This window comes from Phragmites australis, chromosome 24, assembly GCF_958298935.1.
Source record: "Phragmites australis chromosome 24, lpPhrAust1.1, whole genome shotgun sequence".
NCBI classification, from domain to species: domain Eukaryota; kingdom Viridiplantae; phylum Streptophyta; class Magnoliopsida; order Poales; family Poaceae; genus Phragmites; species Phragmites australis.
In genome coordinates this window covers 8,954,822-8,975,944 of record NC_084944.1, presented here as the reverse complement: position 1 = coordinate 8,975,944, position 21,123 = coordinate 8,954,822, and the positions used below count along the sequence as shown (strand labels likewise).

The 21,123-nt window shown below is 43.0% G+C and overlaps 1 protein-coding gene across 1 annotated transcript; it reads left to right on the top strand.

Annotated features, from left to right (window-relative positions):
• Positions 1 to 8,559: 8,559 nt before the first annotated feature.
• Positions 8,560 to 15,541, top strand: LOC133907499 (uncharacterized). Its single transcript, XM_062349552.1, is given in 10 exon segments — positions 8,560 to 8,868; positions 10,390 to 10,454; positions 11,079 to 11,175; positions 11,287 to 11,415; positions 11,812 to 11,920; positions 11,997 to 12,141; positions 12,384 to 12,426; positions 12,879 to 13,052; positions 13,190 to 13,297; positions 14,653 to 15,541. Coding segments are annotated over 9 exon segments (1,101 nt in total). The 5' UTR covers positions 8,560 to 8,610; the 3' UTR covers positions 13,271 to 13,297; positions 14,653 to 15,541.
• Positions 15,542 to 21,123: the final 5,582 nt, after the last annotated feature.

Below are 21,123 nucleotides of genomic sequence, written 5' to 3'. Positions count from 1 at the left end.
ATTCCATCTAACTTGTTATTCAGTAAAAGCTTGATCAAACCCAATAAAAGTAGCTTGCCAAACTTCAGGGGAACTACCCTCAAGATAGCTCGCCATGCGAACTTTCCAATAGGTAAAGTTCTTTCTCTCAAATCTTAGCACACTACTTCCATTCTCGGGGGCCATTTCTCTAAGATGTTAAGCCTATCAAGAGAATAAAGCTCTGATACCAATTGAAATGATCGAATATCCCAAGAGGAGGGGATAAATTGGGCACTAATTAAAAATAACTTCTACCAAATTTTAGAACAAGTAACAACCTTAATCTAAATGAAAGGTAATGCAACTACATGATCAAACTAGAGGAAGGCAAGAAAACAAGCAAGCTAGAACACAAAATAAATGCGGAATTGAAAGTTTGCAAGAAAGTAAATGCTGAAATATAAATGCGGGAAAGTAAAGAGATAGTCAAGAAGACACCAATTTTTTTCTCGAGGTATCAAGGAGTTGGCACTCCCCTTAGTCTTTGTTGGAGCATCCACCAAGGATATCGCTCCACATTGACTCACCAAGACTCAAGTGTTCCCTCATGATTGTCACTTCTCCATCTCCGGATTGGCGGACATCAAATCAAGTACATTGCTCTTCTTAGGGCTTCCACAAGAACTCTAAAAGCTCACCAAGACACCTCCGATCACCAAAGGCCGGCTAGGTGTTGTTAACCACCAAGAGTAAGAAGCCAATAACTTCACTTGATCAAGATTAAGCCTAAACTTCAACAAGATGCACACTTGCTACTCTCTAAGCACTAATAATGTCCTTAATATTCAATTAAGGACTTTGCAAATTACTCTAGTGCTCTCTCTTGCGTCTTGATGACACACATAGTGTATGGGCTCCTCTGGGTTGCAAGAGATTAAAGTGAGATCGAGTGTAGGGGTATATATAAGCTAGAGGTCCAAATCTAGCCGTTGTCCAACCGCCCACACTTTCTGTGAACGTCAGATGATCCGACGCGTACCAGCTCACATACGCCGGACCATTTGGCGTGAATCTTTTCTGAAAGCTAGTGGATGTCAGCTGTCAATAGCCGTCACTGCTTTGAAACACTCGAGCGAAGCCTCCTGTACGCACGCCAGATTGGCTGCAAAACTCTCTCTGGCAAAATTGCTCCGCTAAAGTCACTATGTATACGCCGGACCATCCGGCGTGTATAACCACTTTTTCTGCACAAAACTTCGGTTCTGTATAAAAAGCTCCGACGTGTTTCAACCTCAATGATGGACCATCCGGTGTATTGACTTGAAGCACCTCTTCTGACAGAACACTCCGGCGAGTTCAATTTGCTGAGCGCCGGACCATCCGGCGTTTGCAATCTTTTTTTAACTCATCCAAATTAAATTTTCTCAAGTTCTATGTCCTCGGCAACTTATCACTGGGTTTCTCTAAGCTACCTAGTGCTAGAATTTCACAAGTGTGCATTCAACCAAGTCTAGACTCAATTATGTCAAGCTACTACTCTTAGCCCTTCTTTATAGTACAGTCAAAGAACTAAAAAGAGAACCAATGCTACTCTAAGTGTCCTTCATCTCCTAAGTGTCCTTCATCTCCTTGTAACACTTAGAACTAGAAGATCCTTAATCTTGATGCTCATATCGTTTGATCATCCATAAAATCAATTTTAGGGACCAAGATTTTCCAAGCATCATTGTGAACTAAATCTTTGATACCCTTAAATAAACTTGTTAGTCACAATGATACAGTTGTTATTAATCATCGAAACACTTACCACTTACCTAGGGGTCTAGTTGCTACACCGACCGACACATAGGGATTGCGAGCGAGCAAGCAAGCGATCTGCAGAAGCTTTATTTCAAGGTGAAATAATGTTCCATCCTTTGCACCATGCAGGTACGTGTAGCCACTACATATCAAACACCTAGGTGAACCGAAATAAATCAGCTTATGGAAACTTGAAATAAAAAGATAAAAAGAAACAAGGAAGAAGTCTTCGTCATCTAGCTTGGTTCCCTTATAAGTTCCTTGATGCCCAGACGCTCGCTTACTGTTACAACCACTATTTTCTTCCTCTACGTATCAGGTCGGATAAACGCCCCAAAATTCCAAACCACCCTTGGGATAGGGAACATGGTACACATTCATGCCAACCAACTGGAAGACAACCCCGGGAAGTCAAAGCAAAGTTCAAGATCCAAACTATCTCCGTAGGAAAAACAGTTCTACCGCTAAGACGGCACACAAGCATCCACGAACTTATTTCGTCAACTGCCACAGTGACCATGCCTCGCCATCGTCTTATGAAGGTGGAATAGTACAAGCTGGCAAAAAGTTTGACAACGAGCCAGCCAGCTTGTGCGGAGGTGGAACACCTCCCCCACACCAAGCGTGATGCTTTCGCTGCACAACTTCCGGAGTGGAAAGGAAGGGCACCCGCTGAACCATGCGGAGGTGGAGCACCTCCCTGGGCACCAAGCACAGCTCTTTCGCTGCATGAATTCCAGCGTCCACACACTGACAACAGGGAACGACAAGACGACAACCACCATAGACGCAGCCAACCCCCTGATGGGGCACAACCCGATCTAGCCATGATGACAAAGACAAAGGACTTGACCAGATCCGGCTCCATGGCATGAGATCCGCACCAAGAAGGCCGACAACCAACATGTTGACTGCTGATATGGCCTCAACAGCCATCGTGGCAACCACTGACACCGTCCACAACGATCATATTTGAACAGTCTCGCAAGAGGAAATGTGCAACGACGACAGGAGGACCCCCAATATGGGGAGCAAATGAGAGGAGGAAGAACAGAAAGGGGGCAGTGGGAGGAGGAGAGGGGGGCTGTGAGCAGACGCTTTGTGCCACCGCTACCATAGGCTGGCGACAACGGCGGCGGTGAACGTCGATGGATTGGTGAGGGGATTTGTTTCGGTGGGTGCTGGTATCGCCCGTCCCGTCACTCTAGGAGACGATGTGGGGGGGGGGTATGTGCACACTGAGGAGTTTGTGTGAAACTCGTGTACTATATGGCCCACAATGCAAACAATCTACCTTGCTCCTCTGATTCCAATCTCTAAGTTAATGGCATCTTTGCAACACATGATTCTCAAAAACATAGGAATAAGAAAAGCACAAGATTGAGGTTGCCTGACACTTGCAACCATATAGGAATTCAAATTGTGGAAATTTTTTCCAATGAAATGTTTGGATGCAGCATAGAAAAACACAGGAATTTGGAGAGAGATATATACAAAGGAAAGTTTTCATGAGGTTAATTTCTCCCTTCTGCTATACATTACACATGCTTTCCTTTTTATAGGAACAATCGTATAGAAAAGAAGAGCTTAATTTCTCATCCTTCTCTGCAGAAAATTTTGAACAAATCATCTTCAGCTCTTGCCAATGGCATTGGCATGTGCATTTTATAGTCGTTGACTAGCTGCTGCCAAACTGTAACCACAGCGTCGCCGACCGGCTGCTCCAGACTCTAGACTTCTGGCACGTCATTGACCATAGTAGACAATTGATGCATCGTCCACCCGCTCCTCGATCAGACTCTAATCATGTGGTGATCTCTTGTGGCAACTGCGGCATGCCGAACCGCTGTCGGCTGTCACGTAGTGCCGTTCACGTACGTAGTAGAACGCACCAGCGTCAGTCCCTCTTTGCTGTTCGGCAGTGATGCCGCTCCCACCGTCATGGCGATGTAGGCACGACATCAGCGTCGTGCTTCCGCAGTCTGCAATGTAAGGAAAAAAATTGCAAAAGCTAACAAGATCATATTAGCACAAATTGATTTAACCAAGTAAAACCAAACATCTTTTATACGTGCATCGCACAACTCAACCGATCTTGTGCTTCACTACACAAACCTACCGGATTGCATATTAGCTCCTTGTATCTTGGAACAAGCATCTCCCCTCTCGTTTTTCTACCTTTCGTATTCTCTTGATGATTTAACAACTAGAATACTCTCATGTGTGTATTTTCTCTCTTAGCCGCAGCTCTCTTCTGTGTTTTGAATTGCCCTCTGATTGTTCACAAGATTTGGCTATTTATACACCTGTACAGGTGCTCCCATTCATCTCAATCTCGGGCCGCAACGTCGTACTAGACCTATGGTGCTCCAAAATCCAGTCGGCGACACCGTTCAGCCATTTACCTATACTAGCAACCGCGCATGTGCGACACGTGCAAGCAATTGTACAACTATAGTTTCTGAATTGTATGGACACTTGTTATATTCTGAGTTAACGTAAATCAAGTAACCGAATATGACGATGCATGTTTTGAGAGCAAATCAAATTGTGTAATAACACAACTTGTGAAAATAAGATAATTAAATAGTTTGTTACAACCAGCGAAATAGCACCACCAATTGAAGAAACCATGTGCCAAGTAGCAATACCCAAATATAGCGTATCTAACACTTTTTGTCGCCACTTGCAGTCATGAACGAAACACTTTCGAACCACTTGCCTTACTATATAAATCTTCAATCAATAGCCATACCTCCCTTCCAGAGATTCGGTCGAATCCAACCTAGTGCCTCGGAACCCTGCATCTTCTAGTGGAAAGCTGCTACTTTCAATGTGCCTGTAGCAATATCAACGGTCTCCAAACAATAGGCCAAGTCATATTGATCCACATACAAAGGCTCAGAGAAGTAGATGTTGTTCCTCTTGTACTTGGATATGCTTGTTCCACTGAAGCTGTTACTGAAATGCTTCGACACGAATAGTGTTAGGTCACCAACATCATTCACCTTATAGCACTCTAGCCTCTGATCCAGGAGATTGCACTTGTAGATCACGCTACTATAAGTAAAGCATTGTGCCCTGTGTAGCATGTTCACCATGACACCAACCATGTGCAGCTCACCATTTGATTCCAAGTAGCTACGATGGCTGAGCTGCACAGGTGACGATAGTGATGGAATCAGCTTCGCTGTCGGGGTTGCACCGGCGGCGATGCTGCTACAGATGGAGATATCTCTTGTGCAGTTGATTGCCAAGAATCTCTCTTTGTAGTGTACAACGGAGTCCATAGAGCATTCCAGGTAGGAGTCGAGCATCGTCCACACACTATCAACCCTGACCCGGCAAAATGCGAACTATGTGGACCTCATAAGCACGACCATAGCCACACACTCTCGGCCATCAGTGTCAGGCAACGTGGAAAGCACAATGTCATTGAAGAACACATGTCTCATCTTGTCTAGCGTGATATCGCTTGTTTCAACCGTGTTATCGTAGTCGTCGTTGGGATGGAGCACCCACGGGTCATCCTGTTTAGACACGCGTGTTGAGGAGGACACCGCTGCGACATGCTTGTCGGCCAATGGGAGCTAATTGATTGAAGTTTCTAAATTGACAATGTGTGCCGAAAAAAATACTAGAGGCTATGGTTTTTAAATTGATGGACTAATTGATTAGGAAGGGAGATGATTACGTGTGATTCTAAATTAATTAATAGGCAACTGACCATGTCTAGGGGATTGTGGGCTAAATTTGATCTCCAGTTGATTGCATTATCTTTTTTTAGAATGAAATTAACAACCGGGATTCATGGCAGCAAATTTTAGAGAGCAAATTAATGATTTATTAACTAAGTGAGGGAATGGTGGAGGGACAACGTAATCTCGACCATTGAATTCAGATCCGAGGATTTTCAACAGTTGATGACACTCATTCTCGGCTATTGGATTGAATAAAACACCATCAAATAAATCTTGATTGTTAGATTTGTTGAATGTTAACAGATATGAGGATGCTGATTGTTTCTTGAACACTTTTTATATTGTGTATATAATTGTTTCAACTCGTATTTTTATACTTTTGATATCCATCTACACGGTCAGTCGTAAATACTTGAGCAATTGCACACGGTAACACACGCACATGCACTTTCTCGAACAAGCTAGCTAGCAGCGTTCACACATGCTTAGCATTAATGCATGTTTTCTAGCTGTAACAAAGGCCTGCTTGTATAAAACACACATCTTTACTCTATGTGCTAGTAATTAACCTTTGGGGTCTATTCATAATGCATATACAGATTTTTTTGGAAGGAAGAAGAAAGGGTATTGCAACCTCACACATAGATCTTTTAGTATAAGAACCATTTTGATAATTTACATGGCCACTTTCGGTTAAAATAATTTAACATGTAACGCCTGCGTTGGCATGTGCCATGGCCCACATGTAAGTGTGTGAGAGAAGGCATATGAGCCAACACTCTGTACATAGGAAGGACACCGAATAAATTGTTGGATCGATCTCGGTACCTTAACGTATTCTAACAGAATTGGACCGAGAGAAAAGGGGAACCTCGCTCCACCCGCACGTCTTAATCGGGGGCCAACCAACGTATAGTTGTGATCTCATTCCGCGCAGCGCACATATATAAGTTATGGCACTGCAACAACTATCTTCGCCTACATCAACTCACCGTCAATCCTAGATAGCGTCATCCGGCTCCAGTAAGTCGATCACACTTCCGCTAATGGTGATGTGTTTGATCTTAAGGCTAGCGTTTATATTGATTAAAGGGAATTAGATCTTATACAAATGAATTGAATCAGAGTCATGGCGTTCCTCGCCGGCGGACACAGGAAAGTTGACCAGTGATTCTACTGTCTCTCGTCCCGGCGATCGTCAGTGGCTACGGGATATTACACAGTCGTGGTCGCCTAGTCCGGGCACCGCGGGAGCTAGGCTGCTGCTGCTGCCTTCAATCCGACACCCGAGGTGGTCGACAAAGAAACGACTGCCGCGGCGCCATTTCCTCTGCTGTGGCGGGCGTGTTCCGGCAGCCGCGCCGCGCACCGTCGGTGGCCGGACACCGACGGTGGCCGGACACCGACGGTTTGTGGCGAGTAAGCGTTCCCTTGGAACGAGCATCTGCTCGGCATATTGACTGACTCATTGGCGGAAAAGAAGAGCCGGGCAAATTAGTATCCGGAAAGTCCTTTCGGGTTCTCTGTTTACAGTGCACCCAATTCCTTCGGCTGTTCGGATCTTTGAACTGAAAAAGGACAGTGTTTTGTTTGTGTCATGTTTGCAAATGCTATGGTGCTTAATTAGTAGAAACATCAATCTCTATACTAAAATCTCAACTGATCATTCATCCATCCAAGCAGTTGTTTTAAGAACAGAACACAAAATTTCTCCCTCTCTATGCGGAAAGATTTCTATTTGAAGCCCTATGCCTATAGATTTTGTTTACAGAGGAGGTAACACACATTACAAATGAACAAGAGCAAGTTTGTGTCTAGAAATTTTCATCATGCATCTAGTATGTTGAACTGTCCTTGGAACTAACTACTAGGCCCATCATATATGCATCATGAATCGGATATGTTTGAAGCTGTATGTCTACTACTTGATAATTTCTTTTGAGGGGAATACAGAAGGAGAAGCCCCTAAAGTGGTAATTTTATATAAATAATAAAAGGGGGAAAATGTGTTACAAGGTGGTAAGACCACACTGAAACAAGCTGAAAAAAATTGTACACAAAGCTATAACTGTACAATAAGTTGAAGCAGACTATATAAAAGCACTGGGCCATGAAAAAAGAGCACTGGAGCAAACTACTACTTGATAATTGCTGGGTTAGTATTTGGACTGTGTTAGTGGTTTGGATCACTAATTTTCTTTGTGCCAGGGAGAATTTCAGATTTTTGTTGTGCGGATATCATTCAAAGAAAGTTTTTTGTTGTGTCGATATCAGTAAAAATCAAGTAATGATGTACGTAATGTAACTTTATATTTTTTGTTCGTTTACCTTCTCTTTCAGTTTACTTTTATGAAAAAAGAACCACAGCAGTTCTCTATTTCTATTAGGAGAATTTAAAAATTATCTCCTGTTATTCAATTTTAAAGTATGTGATTATACAATAATAATAATAAAACCATATGTGACATGGCCTAAGTCCAAGAAGTTTTGAGCCAACAAAAGGTCCTAATTATTGCTTGACACCAACATTTATAAAATTGTTTTTTTTTTTGGTTTTGTTGCACAGAAATATATGTAAAGAAGAATTGAAGGAGGACAAGATGAGCAATAATTGATGAACATAATTTATGCTCACAATTTCGCCTGACACATAAAACAGAATTCTTTGATGCCACTAAATAGGATTCCAGCATCGAATATAAATCACAACTGAGTCTTACTAGTAGGGATCACATTTTTTTAGTTCACCAGTCACCATATATCAATTCATCATTTTGACCTAATTTTGAGCATTGGTGTTTACTTAGATTGCACCAAATTTTGAGTAAAAAATGACAAGAAGCAAAAAAAAAAAATCATAATTCTCAATAAACTATCCAGAAAAACATCTTAATTTCCTCGAGGAATCCAGATGAATAAAACATAAGGGTAGCTCAAAACTAAACAAGCAGTCACAATTACGTAGGTACAGAAGCTGATCTGTCATCTGTAAGATATGGTTGATTTCTTTTACCAATCTATTGAAGCCCCATTTAAATACGAAATTTAACAGTAAAAATGAAAATTTCCATATAAAGCATTGAACCTGAATCCTAACGTTGGATCCGCATCTGAACGTTATGATCGAATCCAACGGTGTATACTGCTCATGCCATCTCGACCCCCCACCCTCTCCCCGCCCTGCGGCAACCGAAGCGGCGGCTGCTCGCCTGCCTCCCCTCTCCCCGCGCCGCCGCCTCCCATGGCGTCGCTGCTCCGCCTCCAAGCGCTCGACCCAGCTCTAACCGTCCGCCGCCGCCGCCGCGTCACCTCCCCTCTCCGCCTCGCCTCTGCGGTGGCTCTGCTCGCTCGCCGCCTCTCCACCGCCGCCTCCAGCGGCTCCCTGGAGCCGCCCGCCTCAAAACCGGTCAGCCCCTGTCCCCAACCCCAGCGTTTATGCCTAGGTATTTGAACCGATATTTATGAGTAGTGCTTGGTGGAGTATTCCATTAGTGCGGACATTGTGGTTTTGCAGTGCAGGTCATAAGGGCTAGAAGATTGGCTTGGCTTATGGCTTGTGTCCAGAACACTGACTCCTCAAAAACAAAAGAGTTTCAGAACACAAAATTAGTACACTTAGTTCGGTTTGTCCATGTTAGAAGTTATGGTGAATAAAGTAGAATTTTGTTGTGTGAGTCTTATGACACCTTGCAATTATTATGTGTAAGCAAAGCGTGTTTTGTGACACGTTATACTGTTATAGTGTGCTAAACTGGGATTAGATGTTATTCTGGTGCTTTGTGGGCATAATTTCGTGGCAGTAGATCATATGAGGAGTGTTTTTTTAAGGGACGGCAAAAGAATTGCCGAGCATATATTAGAAGAAGGAACAAACAAACAAAAGGTTTAGTACATTATAGAGGCTCCTGGAGAGAGTACAACTCATGGAAGCCTTGAGGGAATACCGTCCCCACCCCCCCACCCCCCATGCGAAACAGAAACTAAAAAGGTAGAAAGCGCAAAATAAAAAGTGCTTACAAACTTGAATACTAACAACTTGGATCAGATTCAAGCGTGTCCATATGACATTGTGTGCATATCAATATCCCCTTTTATCTTGTATGCCACCTGCAGCACAGTTAAACATTCTCCTTGGAAAATTCTCCTATTTCGTTCTTTCCAAATGTTCCACCAGAAGTATATGATGGCTCCATCAAATTTTTTTCGAAGGGGCTTCTCAATTTTCAGGCATGCTTTTTTCCTCCAAGTTCCGATGGTGTTGTATTCTTAGAGATCTGGCAGCTCTGTAAACGACATCCAAGCTGTGATATTCATTCAAACTTGACGAGTGAAGTGGCAGGTTTTGTATAAGTGCTTCGGCGTTTCATCTTGTGTTAGGCAAATCTTACAGAGTTGATGATGAGGCCAACCTCTTTTTGCAAGATTGTCTGCAGTCAGTATTTTGTTTTGGATGAGTACCCATGCAAAGAATTTGCATTTCGGCTCGGTTTTCGCTTTCCATATGAGGAGTGTTTTCAAGTGATTTCTTAATTGAAAAAATCTGAAAGGAATCTCCTTTTTGAATGTTGATTGCACGCCGAGGTTAGCATCCTTGGTTAGAGATATAACATAATAAGTGGAAAGGTTTTTATGTGTGTAGCCTTGTGGGGGATGTGGCTTGATAAATGGGTTGGTGAATTCCTTACTGGAAGCTGACCTCTATGAGTGCTCTGCATGGCTGCATCAAAGCCATTCACAAAATTATATCCATTGGTGTGGGAAATATTCAAGATGTAGAAGAGGGCAAGCAGGACTGCCCATTGCCACCTCGCTTCTTCCCTCTCACTTCAGGCATTAGCTCGCTTCGCAGAGATAAATACCTGGTTGACTTATTGTCTATTGCTTGTTTCATGATGCCTTTCTTCTGTTGCCTCATTTTAATCTGCAGGATCTGGAGTCAGGTCTGTATCTTGTGGCAACGCCTATTGGGAACCTTGAAGATATCACCTTAAGGTATCTTTGTTTCAGCTGTTAATCATTTTTTGATAGCCTCAATTCCTAACCTTTTTGCACATGAAAAAGCTTTGGGTAGATATGCTTATGCCTCGAGGCCTCTTTAGGTTATGATGTATTTTCTGATGCTAAAAAGTATGCCACACAGTCAGGTAACTAATGTCAGGCAATAATTTTTTTTTCTGAGCGAATGGGCAGGAGCTCTGCCTAATGTTGTTTGAATTATGATTATACATTCCTAATAAACTCTCTCTAAAGCTTGTGAGGAGGCAATTAGAGAGACTTACCCTTTTCCTTAACAGAAGAGAAAGTTGAGCAACAAAGTAATGTTTGTTCTAAATTCATACTGAAGGAAAAAAAATAGTTGTATAGAACAGCAGGCATCAGTATTCCTTTCAAGCCTTGTTAACTTTAATCTGAGGGAGACCAGAAAAGACTTGATTTCAGCGAAACATCTTCTAAGTTGTTATAGTGTATGAATCTTGAGTTTTTCCCACCTTGAATTGTACCAATGATTTGGCAAGTTTTAATTGGGAGCTACATGCTATATATTAGAATCATCATGCTATTGATCATTTTCTGAAATATATTCCTGGCATTAAGCTTGGATGATTCTTCCTGCAGGGCACTGCGTGTCCTTTAATGCGCTGATGTGATACTATCTGAAGACACAAGGCATTCTGGAAAGCTGCTTCAACATTACAACATCAAGACACCTCTTGTGAGTTAATTGTATACTTAACTTTTCATGTGTGATTACAAGTGGTTGAATATTGCACCACGTTCCGGTATATGTAAAATTCAACTTAAAATTTAAGCTGTAAGCTTGCAGCTTAACTTCCATAAGTTCAATGAGCGTGAGAGAGAGCCCAGTATAATAAAGAGGCTTCATGAAGGAGAAGCGGTTGCGTTGATAAGTGAGGCTGGTACTCCGGGCATTAGTGACCCTGGCATGGAACTGGTAAGTCGATCAACCTCATTTACTTTTGCAAATTGCATCTTACACGCGACTATCTATTAGATGAATATATCTGCCTGCTATCCTGACGCTGGTACTCCAGGCATTAGAGACCCTGGCATGGAACTGGTAAGTCGATCAACCTCATTTACTTTTGCAAATTGTATCTTACACGCAACTATCTATTAGATGAATATCTCTGCCTATCCTCTTCTCATGAGAAGCAAACAATAGCTACCTCCTAGCCACTTTGCCCTGAACATAACATTGTCATTGAATATGTTATCAGCTAGTTGACAGTATAAAATAGATTATTATCAATGAACAACATCTAATTCTTGCTTTGCAAGCTGCTCCTAAATTTGTTTGATGTTAAGCATGGTGTTCCATTGTTCACAGGCTAGACTATGTGCAACTGAGAACATCCCTGTCATTCCCATTCCTGGGCCTTCTGCTGCAACCGCTGCTCTTTCTGCGTCGGGTTTGCCATCTAATGAATTCACATTCGGTAAATTCTGATACTGTACTCATTTTTTTATTAATGTTACTCAATTTGTTGAGTCAATCCTGATTTTTAATTTTAGTCGGGTTTTTACCAAAGCATACTCGGTCGAGAAGAGACAGGCTTGAGATATCTGCTCGTGAAGCTGCAACACAAATATTCTATGTTCCTCCCCATGGCATTCATCAGTTTCTTGTTGATGCTGCTTCATCTTTTGGTGATTCTAGGTAACAGATACTGTCACTCCTGCATGCCAATACATTCTTTAGAAATCATTCTTGTTTGAAAATGTAGTATGGAAGCTGCAGTAATATCGTTTCTGTATGTATGGGTATAATGTGATATATTTGTGTTGCAATAATTAATTGCTGTGTTAGCAGATTTAATACCAAAAAGTCGCAACTCTGGTGCTCTTTTGTGCTAGCCTTCTAATATGTTGATCTTTCTTGTTTTCATTTGTTATTGCAAGGTCATGTGTTATTGCAAGGGAGATTACCAAATTACATGAAGAGGTAGTCTTCCAGTTTTTTCTTTTGTAATTTATCTATCCCTTTCCCATCATATTGTCTGTTGCTAGTACACTTTTCAATAAAAATGCTTCAGCTGGTAATTACAGTAGATGCTATATTCCTCTGTAGAAAGGTGTTTTGACTTGTAGTGCTGCAGTCTGGAGCTACATTGCTGAACCTACTGCCAACTGATCAGTTGGTACTTGATATACTTGGTACTGACTGGTGAAAACTAAAAGAACACATCCAGTCCCACTCACATATTTTTTGGCATCCAGTTGGACTTAATTATTTGTGTTCCATTTTTAACTCCATGCTATCTGCATTGGCACCCTTATTTGCTACATGAGGGACTATGGCCACAAACATAAGCCCAAATTCATCCCATTCCTTTTAAATTTATGATTTATGTTTTGCTACGCTATGCTGTCTTGAACTTTGCATATATCTTGCAGTTTTGGCATGGAACTTTAGATGAAGCAAATGAAGCCTTTGCAACTCGGCAGCCAAAAGGAGAAATCACTGTGCTCATAGAGGGCAAGTTAATTTCAGTTGATGAAACTCCATCGGAGGAATTTCTTGAGCATGAACTTAGAGAACTGACGACAAAGGGACACACTCTTTCAGCGGTGCACATTCAACTCTTCGTTGTTACATTAAGTTTTCAGCAAAACTTTGGAATATTATGTTTTAACTGCACACACAATATTTGAAGCAGGATTATTTTTCTTTCTTCTCTTTCTGAATTTCTGTTTCTCAATTGTAGGCGGTGAAATTGGTTATTGAATCTACATCAGCAAAGAAGAAAGATGTTTATGCACTTGCATTGAGGTTATTTGGAAAATGAGTAAAATGCAACTTTTGCTCACATCTGGTAATCATTAATTATCTGTACTGGCACGTTGGCCGTTTAACTTTCTAGATACCATGAAGTACATCAGGAAGGTGTCAATACTTTATATTTGCCTCTTGCTCATTTGTCTGCAATGGGTAGCTTTTTTAGCATGTCCACGGTCACACCATCACAGCATGTCATAGCTTTTCTATTAGTAGTAATCTTCCCTCAATAGGGGATACCCAGATTTCAATAACTTGTAACAGAATTAAATAGGTTCATATTAGTAGTAAACTGGAAGGAGAAAAGATAGCTAAGCATTTCTTTGATAATATAATCGGAAGATAATCAAATTGATTCATGTGGCAGCGAGTTAGACATTCCCATCAGTGTCTCATCGTCTTCTTCATCATCATCTAATTGTTGTGTTGGTTGTGAATGTCGTTGCCATTTATAATGAAACATAAACCAATTTCACAATGTTTGATTCTCTTGTAAAATTATAGCTAGAATACTTCAATCTATTTCAGGTGTTCCAACGCTTCCTGCGCCCTTACTGTTAGTACTGTTCTGCTTGAATGTCTAAATTCAGATTGAAATCTTCCGCTATTTCAGACCGAAGACAAAAGGCAGAGAATTGGTTGGATTCAATTTTTCCTCTTGCTATCAAAGGCCAGAAATGGAATTTATGCAGTCATGTCCTTCCACAACCCATCTTTTATCCTCGCCGTCACAGAGTGTCCAAGAACTGTCAACCCCTGTGCGAGTGCTACAAGCCCCTTGATGCCTAGTCTGGCCTGCAATACCATGATGCGTGACAAGCACGGCAGATTCACCGCCGGAACATACGCGCTGGTAATTTAGAAATGATGGCATGCAAGATTATATGTGTGTACACTCTTAGGGTTGTCAATAAACATTCTTGAGGAGCAAAAAAAAGAAGGCATGCAACGATAAGTTTGTTCCTTCAATGTGCTGGAAATAGACTTAGAAGAGCAGAAGTCACAAAGAAATTAAGTGGAGTAGGACCATAACTAATGCGAGTAGCAAGTCCATAGCCATAAGGATTCCAGCGATGATATGTTATCACATACAGTGGGGGGGAGGGGGGTTCAGAATCTGCCACCATGACTCATATGTCAATGACATAAGTGGCCTCACATGTCAAACAGACATGGTGGTAAATCTTGAAGTTTACAAGTATGGAAAATCCTCAAGTTTCTCCAAACATGGCGAAATCTTATAATCCCATCAAAAATATTGTTGCAATGTCTCAGAAATACCGCTGGAAACATGTCTGCTATTTATTGTTAGACTAGAATTTTTTCATGGAATATGATTCTGTGCACTCATTTCATCTCTTATCTTCAATTAAACGCTTAGAATGATGACAGGATAGTTTCGCCAAGTGGAAGCATAACTCTCAAGAAAAATGCAAATAATGGATTCATGCTACTAACACATAGAAGATGGTTGCAACTTGCTGAGTCCGCACTCCTTGAATGGATACATCAGTCTTGAATGACTACATGCTCTTGCAGATTGGAGGGCTTCCCTTCGATATAAGTATATAACTCAACTCTGTTTGAATATTCCGTAGACATTGCTATTCCTTGTGCATTAACATGCACTCTGTCTTCCCTTCCCGATCCAATATTTTCATGAAGCAACAACAATATGGAATATTTCCTTTATCTAAAAAAAACAATATGGAATATTGGAAGAAGATAAATACCAGGCCAGTCCAATGTAACGTGTATGCACCTATTTACAGACATGTTAGCCACCAGAGGTAACATAGCTGCAGTTTCAACATAGACTACTTGAGTGCTCATGCTGCGGTTAATTGACTACATCCACGTTGGTCTGATGGATTTTATTCGATGGAACAAAGTGTTTCTCCTGCATTCAGGAATTATTCATGATGAAGGATTGTTGCTTTTGCGAAGGAACAGTTATATCCAGCGTCTACACCGTTGTATGTACAGAAGACGGAGAATGACAAAATTTGGTAACTGAAACTACTGCCATATGTTGTGGTTCTCAACTAAATAGTTTACATTCATTTTCCTCGCACAACAACGAAAAAAATTAGTTGGTTGTTCGCATTGTGGACATGATGTTTTCAACCAGATGGTTCTCGTGGTGACCAATTGACCAAATGGATTGAGAGATGTGTAATCATTTTTTCTGAACATTTGTAATTCCGAATGAAATGTATTTAGTTTTGAAACTCAACTCCATTACAGACTTACATGTCAATAAAAGGAACTGTCAGAATAAGTAATCTGGTACTATTAGAGTTCGACAAACAGTTCACTGAGCGCAACCTCATGACCATCAAATTTGGCAATCCTTGACTGACACTACATAAATCTTGCATGCTTTCTGCAGCTCCCTTTAAGATGAACAGTTTCATCCGTTGGAAATGAATTCATGCCATGAAAACTCGCTTTTTCTTCTCCATCCAATCTTTTTCAAAAGCAATAGTAATATATAATATTGAAGGAAGACAAATACTAACGCAGTAGAATATATGGATGCATCTAAACACATGTACAAGTGCGTTCCCTGCATAGCTGCATTTTCAGGACAGACTAGTGAAGTTTTCATGATGTAGCCAATTGATTGTGGCTAACTCCATCTACTGGATTTCCTTTTTACAATGAGCAACTTCGCATCGTGGAATTTTGAGTTGTTCATTGTGAAACAGACTTGCATTCGGGATGAACAATTCGGACAATATTGGAAATGATCACCAATTCAAACTTAATTGTATTAGTTCTGTAAAGTTTGTCAGTACTAGTTCTACTTGGCTGATAGTTTGCCATCGTGGTTAGGCTGTCAATTTTCTTTTTCTTAATACAAAGTAGTCCAGAAGGATCTTGAATGGTTCGAGAACGCACACATCGCTCGCATGTTCAGAAAGAAAATGATCGTCGGTTCAAATTTTACCGAGCGAGATGCAAAGTTACCCATCTTTGGGACAGGTAATAAGGTGCTCGATCTTTTGGATGCGTGGAGGAAAATTCAGAATTTTGGGCAATATTTGCATATCTACTGGATCATCAGCTGCGAGTGACATATACCTCTACATGCATCGTCGATACACATATTCTTAGGGAAAGAACAAAACAAACATGATCGACAAGTTTTTATACCATTTATGCACGGGATAGAGAACTCAAAGTACAAAAATCACAAAAAATCAAAATGGGTTACATGAATTAATTAAGAAAAACGCAGCATGCATAATTATAAGTACTGTAAATAGCAACAGCAGAGATGACGCTTAATCACTTGGGAAGATCGACCCCGAGCTTGGCCATGAGGAACCTCGTGAACTGCACCACTTCACCTGTCTCCGGCAGGACGCGCCTGGCGGCGGGGAGTGCAACGAACCGCTCGCTCCACCTCTGCAGGAGCGGCGTGGCGGAGGCGTCGAACAGGGTGAGCCCGTGCAGCTGCTCGCAGGCCCTGATCGCCGGCAGGAAGCAGCCGAGGGCCAGATCCAGGAGGCCCGGCGCCGCGTCGCGGCTGGAGAAGAAGGTCTTACCATTACTGCGATCCCCGAACGCTTCCTCCAGTAGCCGCAGCGCGGCTCGGGCATTGGTCGTGGCCTGCGCACGGACCTCGGAGGAAATGGCGTTTCTGTTACGACGTGTTCTTCGCTCTCTATTTTCTGCTTAACCGTTAAATTAAAAAAATGAATAATATAGATAGTGTTTCACGAAGATGTTTCTGAATAAGATCTACAAAATTTGCTTTCGTCTGATGCCAACCAAAACTGTCAAAAGCCACGATAAATAACGGTCCAAAAAATTTAGAGATCTACTTGAGTGGTACTAGTACAATTAAGTGAGAAATTTAGTCCAAATCTCGATTCAGCTGGCATACCTTTTTTCTTCCCAATAATCAGGTTATTAACACTAATCCCAATATTAAGGTTATTAACTAGTATGTACTAGAAGTCTAGAACAATCTTGTCAATTGGACAAAAAGTTGATTAATTTGTGAGTGCATTTTGGTTAATATTGCTTGGCCCGTCGTACTGGAAAAACCTGAAGAAGTTTTTTATTCCAGTGGCACCAAACCAAATAACGAAAAAATGACGCAAAGTGTTTTGAAACTGATGTCATGATAATATGAAAAAACAATATGTATTTTTGTGAAATGTCTTTGAAAAATTGTGTTTTGAAACTTGTTGGGGATGATCTCTCGCCCTCCCCATTCGTAGGGTAACTCGAAGTCTACCGGTGGCTACGCATTCGGGTGTTGCAGGGATGTTTCAAGGAGTGCAGGCGAAGATCATAGCATACCTTCGGTCACAGCTATCCGTGCGGGCGAAGGCCAAGACGAGCATTCGGTCGAAGCCCGGAAGTGCGTCCGCGGTCCCAGCTACCCGCGCTGGTGAAGGCGACAACGGGCCTTCGGTCGGAAGCCGAAGGCTACATCGGCAGTTTTGTTGATCGAAGTGGGCGAAGGTACCAGCGTGTCTTCGGCCGGAGGCTGAAGATCAATTCACGGTGCCGAAGGGGAGGGGCGAAGCCCGTGGTGAACCTCCGGCGGATAGCTGAGAAGCCTTCAGCGCAGTCATAGGATTGGCCGAAGACCACGATTGGATGTCGAGGCCCACTTAACTGCCCAGGGCAGAGTTGTAATTACGTAAATACACTTGATTGTACCACAATGCCTCCGAATATTCTGGGAATGTAGCAGGTGAGGGGGTAAAACTGTAAACCCTAGCGTGGAGTGGTTGAATACGGGCTATAAATAGGACCATACTGTACCCGAGATGGGCGAAATCGATTGAGACTATTTACCTCCAAACACTTGTTACACCCCGAAGCCTTCGGCTTTCTCTACAAAGCGAAGGTTCTCCTTGTTCGAGACATCGGTTCCAATAGTCAGGCACTTCTACGAAGGCTTGGGAATCAAAGTCCATTTTGCGTCTGTATATCACCCACAGTCAAATGGAGCCGTAGAAAGAGCGAACGGTATTGTCTTCGCCGGTGTTGCGAAGCGTCTGCAAGGTCTGATGAAAGGAAAATGGGTCGAAGAGCTGCCGAAGGTCTTATGGTCTATAAGAACAACGGTAACAAGACCAACCGGTTTCACACTGTTTCGCCTGCTCTTCGGAGAGGAGGCAATGACTCCGGAAGAATGTAAGAACAAATCATTTAGGGTCATAAATGAATCGGAGCAAAGCGAAGAATTAACATCAAAAGATGCCCTCAAGGAAGTGAGATTGCAGGTTGCCAAAAATTTGAATAAGTACCAGGAGGAGACAAGAAAGTGGAGAGATAAGAAAATATCCTTAAAGAACTTCATCCCTGGAGATTTGGTGCTGCAAAGACTCAGCAATGCCTCATCAGTGGGAAAACTGCAGAGCAAGTGGGACGGCCCTTTCTTGGTCAAAAGGTCGTTAAGGCCCAGCTCGTATCACTTGGCTACTCTAGAGGGCGAGGAGCTCCCGCATACTTGGAATACGGATAACCTTCGCAAATTCTACATGTAATAGCGGTGAAGGTCTTCGCACCTCTGGGCGAAGCACCCGTGCTAAGGCAACATTTATGTAATTTTCTTTTCATGTAATCAAAAATGTACGGAACTGCACTCTTTTCCTCACAGGGGGAACCCTTCATTAGGGCATGAGGTTTTTAATGAGGCAGGGACCCTTGTAAATATCAATATATATAGAAATACCCCCAAAAAAGAATGCACTTTGGTTTGAGTACGAATAACTCGTCGTCGAAGTATGCCAGCCCTTCAGAACAAGGCGGCACACTAATCGACGGGGAGCGCGCCGGAAGTTGATGGCAAAACTTGAGGTGCGAAATGTCAAGACAAGACACTGTACCCTTTTGACCTAAAAGAAAATCTCTTACCAAAAAGCCAAAGTGTCGCTCGACCTGAAAGAAGGCCGCACACTTCTCGCTAAAAAGTCGGGGGCTAAGAGTGCCTGCCCCTGCACCGAAGAAAAAACAAACCTTCAGAAGAAAAGCCGAAGTGCCACTCGACCTGAAAGAAGGCAGCGCACTTCTCGCTAAAAAGTTAGGGGCTAAGAGTGCCTGCTCCCGCACCGAAGGAAAAACAAACCTTCGGAAGAAAAGCCGAAGTGCCGCTCGACCTGAAAGAAGGCAGCACACTTCTCGCTAAAAAGTTGGGGGCTAAGAGTGCCTGCCCCCGCACTCAAGGAAAAACAAACCTTCGGAAGAGAAGCCGAAGTGCCGCTCGACCTGAAAGAAGGCAACGCACTTCTCGCTAAAAAGTTGGGGGTTAAGAGTGCCTGCCCCTGCACCGAAGGAAAAACAAACCTTCGGAAGAAAAGCCGAAGTGCTGCTCGACCTGAAAGAAGGCGGCGCACTTCTCGCTAAAAAGTCGGGGGACCCAACATAAGAAGACGAAGCGGAGGGAGATGCATGAAGGGCGCCCTCGCCTTCAGTGTGTTGCACTAACTGCGAAGAGGGCCCTCAGCGGTAGCAAAGCTGAGGCTGGCGAGGCAGGAGTCCGTTGTCGTCTTCAGGCTCAGGCTTCGAATTGATGAGAGTAGGTGGAGGTTCGATGTCTCCGCACGCAATCCGGCGTGAGTTGCACTCAGCTCTGTGGGTAACCAAAGCCGAAGGGCTAAAGGATCTCCAAAATGCTTTGGCTCTGTTATTCATCGCATCGTATGCCCTACACTTCGCCTCCCAGTACCGCTCGAATTCAATATCTGGATGGCGGCGGCGAAAGGAGTCCCAACAAGACCAAGACACAAAAAAATTGTCCCGCATCATAATAATGGGAACAGCCTCTTCGGCTACCTGCACAGTGTCCGAGGGGAGGACCTGCGTAGGGAGCGCAAATAGTCAAGAACATTTCGCAACAAGTAAAAATAGTATATATTACATCGCCCCAGGTTATAACAAAATTTCAATAGACAATGTGACGCTTCGCGCAATTTCGTCACACCTTCCCTGTCTCTTCGGCCGCTGCAGTCGTAGCCTTAGCCGAAGGATCGTCCCTCGCCTTCACCTGCAAGAGAAAGATTTCTTCAAAGCGCACACGACTGAACCAATTAAATAAAACTGGTAATAAGAAGCAACGTACTCGCTGGCGGTTCATCTCCGCCTCCCGGAGGGCAAGATCGCGGCCATGTCTGCACCAATAATTGGTGGTGAATGATCAGGCAGTGGCCTTTGATGCCCTCGACACGACCGAAGTAGACATGTTTGTTGGATACCGGAAGGTGTGTTTCTGGAGTGCAATGTGATGGTCGTAGCCAGTCATTTCAATTGATTGTACAAGGCTTCGGGCAGAGACCATTGCGCAGAAGTCGCCATACAATTGAGCTGCAGGGAGAAGGCTTCTGCTGGTTTCATTAATCCACCCTATAAGACCACCCAGCCCGACAATATCAAGTGTTGGGGGCGTGGCCGAAGCACCAATCCCTTCAAAGGTGTTGCTGATGGTTTTGCATGCGGCGACGGCCTTCGGCTCTAGCTCCCTAAGTGCATTCAAGGCATCTTTGGACAAAGCCTTCGTCTCGTTCAGCTCTTCTTGCAATCGCTGTGCTTTAGCGGTTTCAGCGGTGCAGAGCGCCTGCAGGTCAGAGACTTCCGCTTCGGATGATTGTAAATTTTACCGCAAGCACTTGACCTCTTCTTCGGCGCTCTGTTTCTCTGAGTGGAGGGCGCTTAGTTCCTTCTCAAGTTGTTCCAGGCGTGCCTCGGCTTCCCTCTCTCGGCGCGTGAATTCGCGTTTGTGGCCTTCGGCTTTTTCCGCACGCTTCTGCAACATGTCTATTTGTGCCTCCGTGTTCCGGGTGTGGGCTTCGTAATTTTCCGCTTGTTTGCGTTGAGCCCGCGAGATAAGCACAGCCT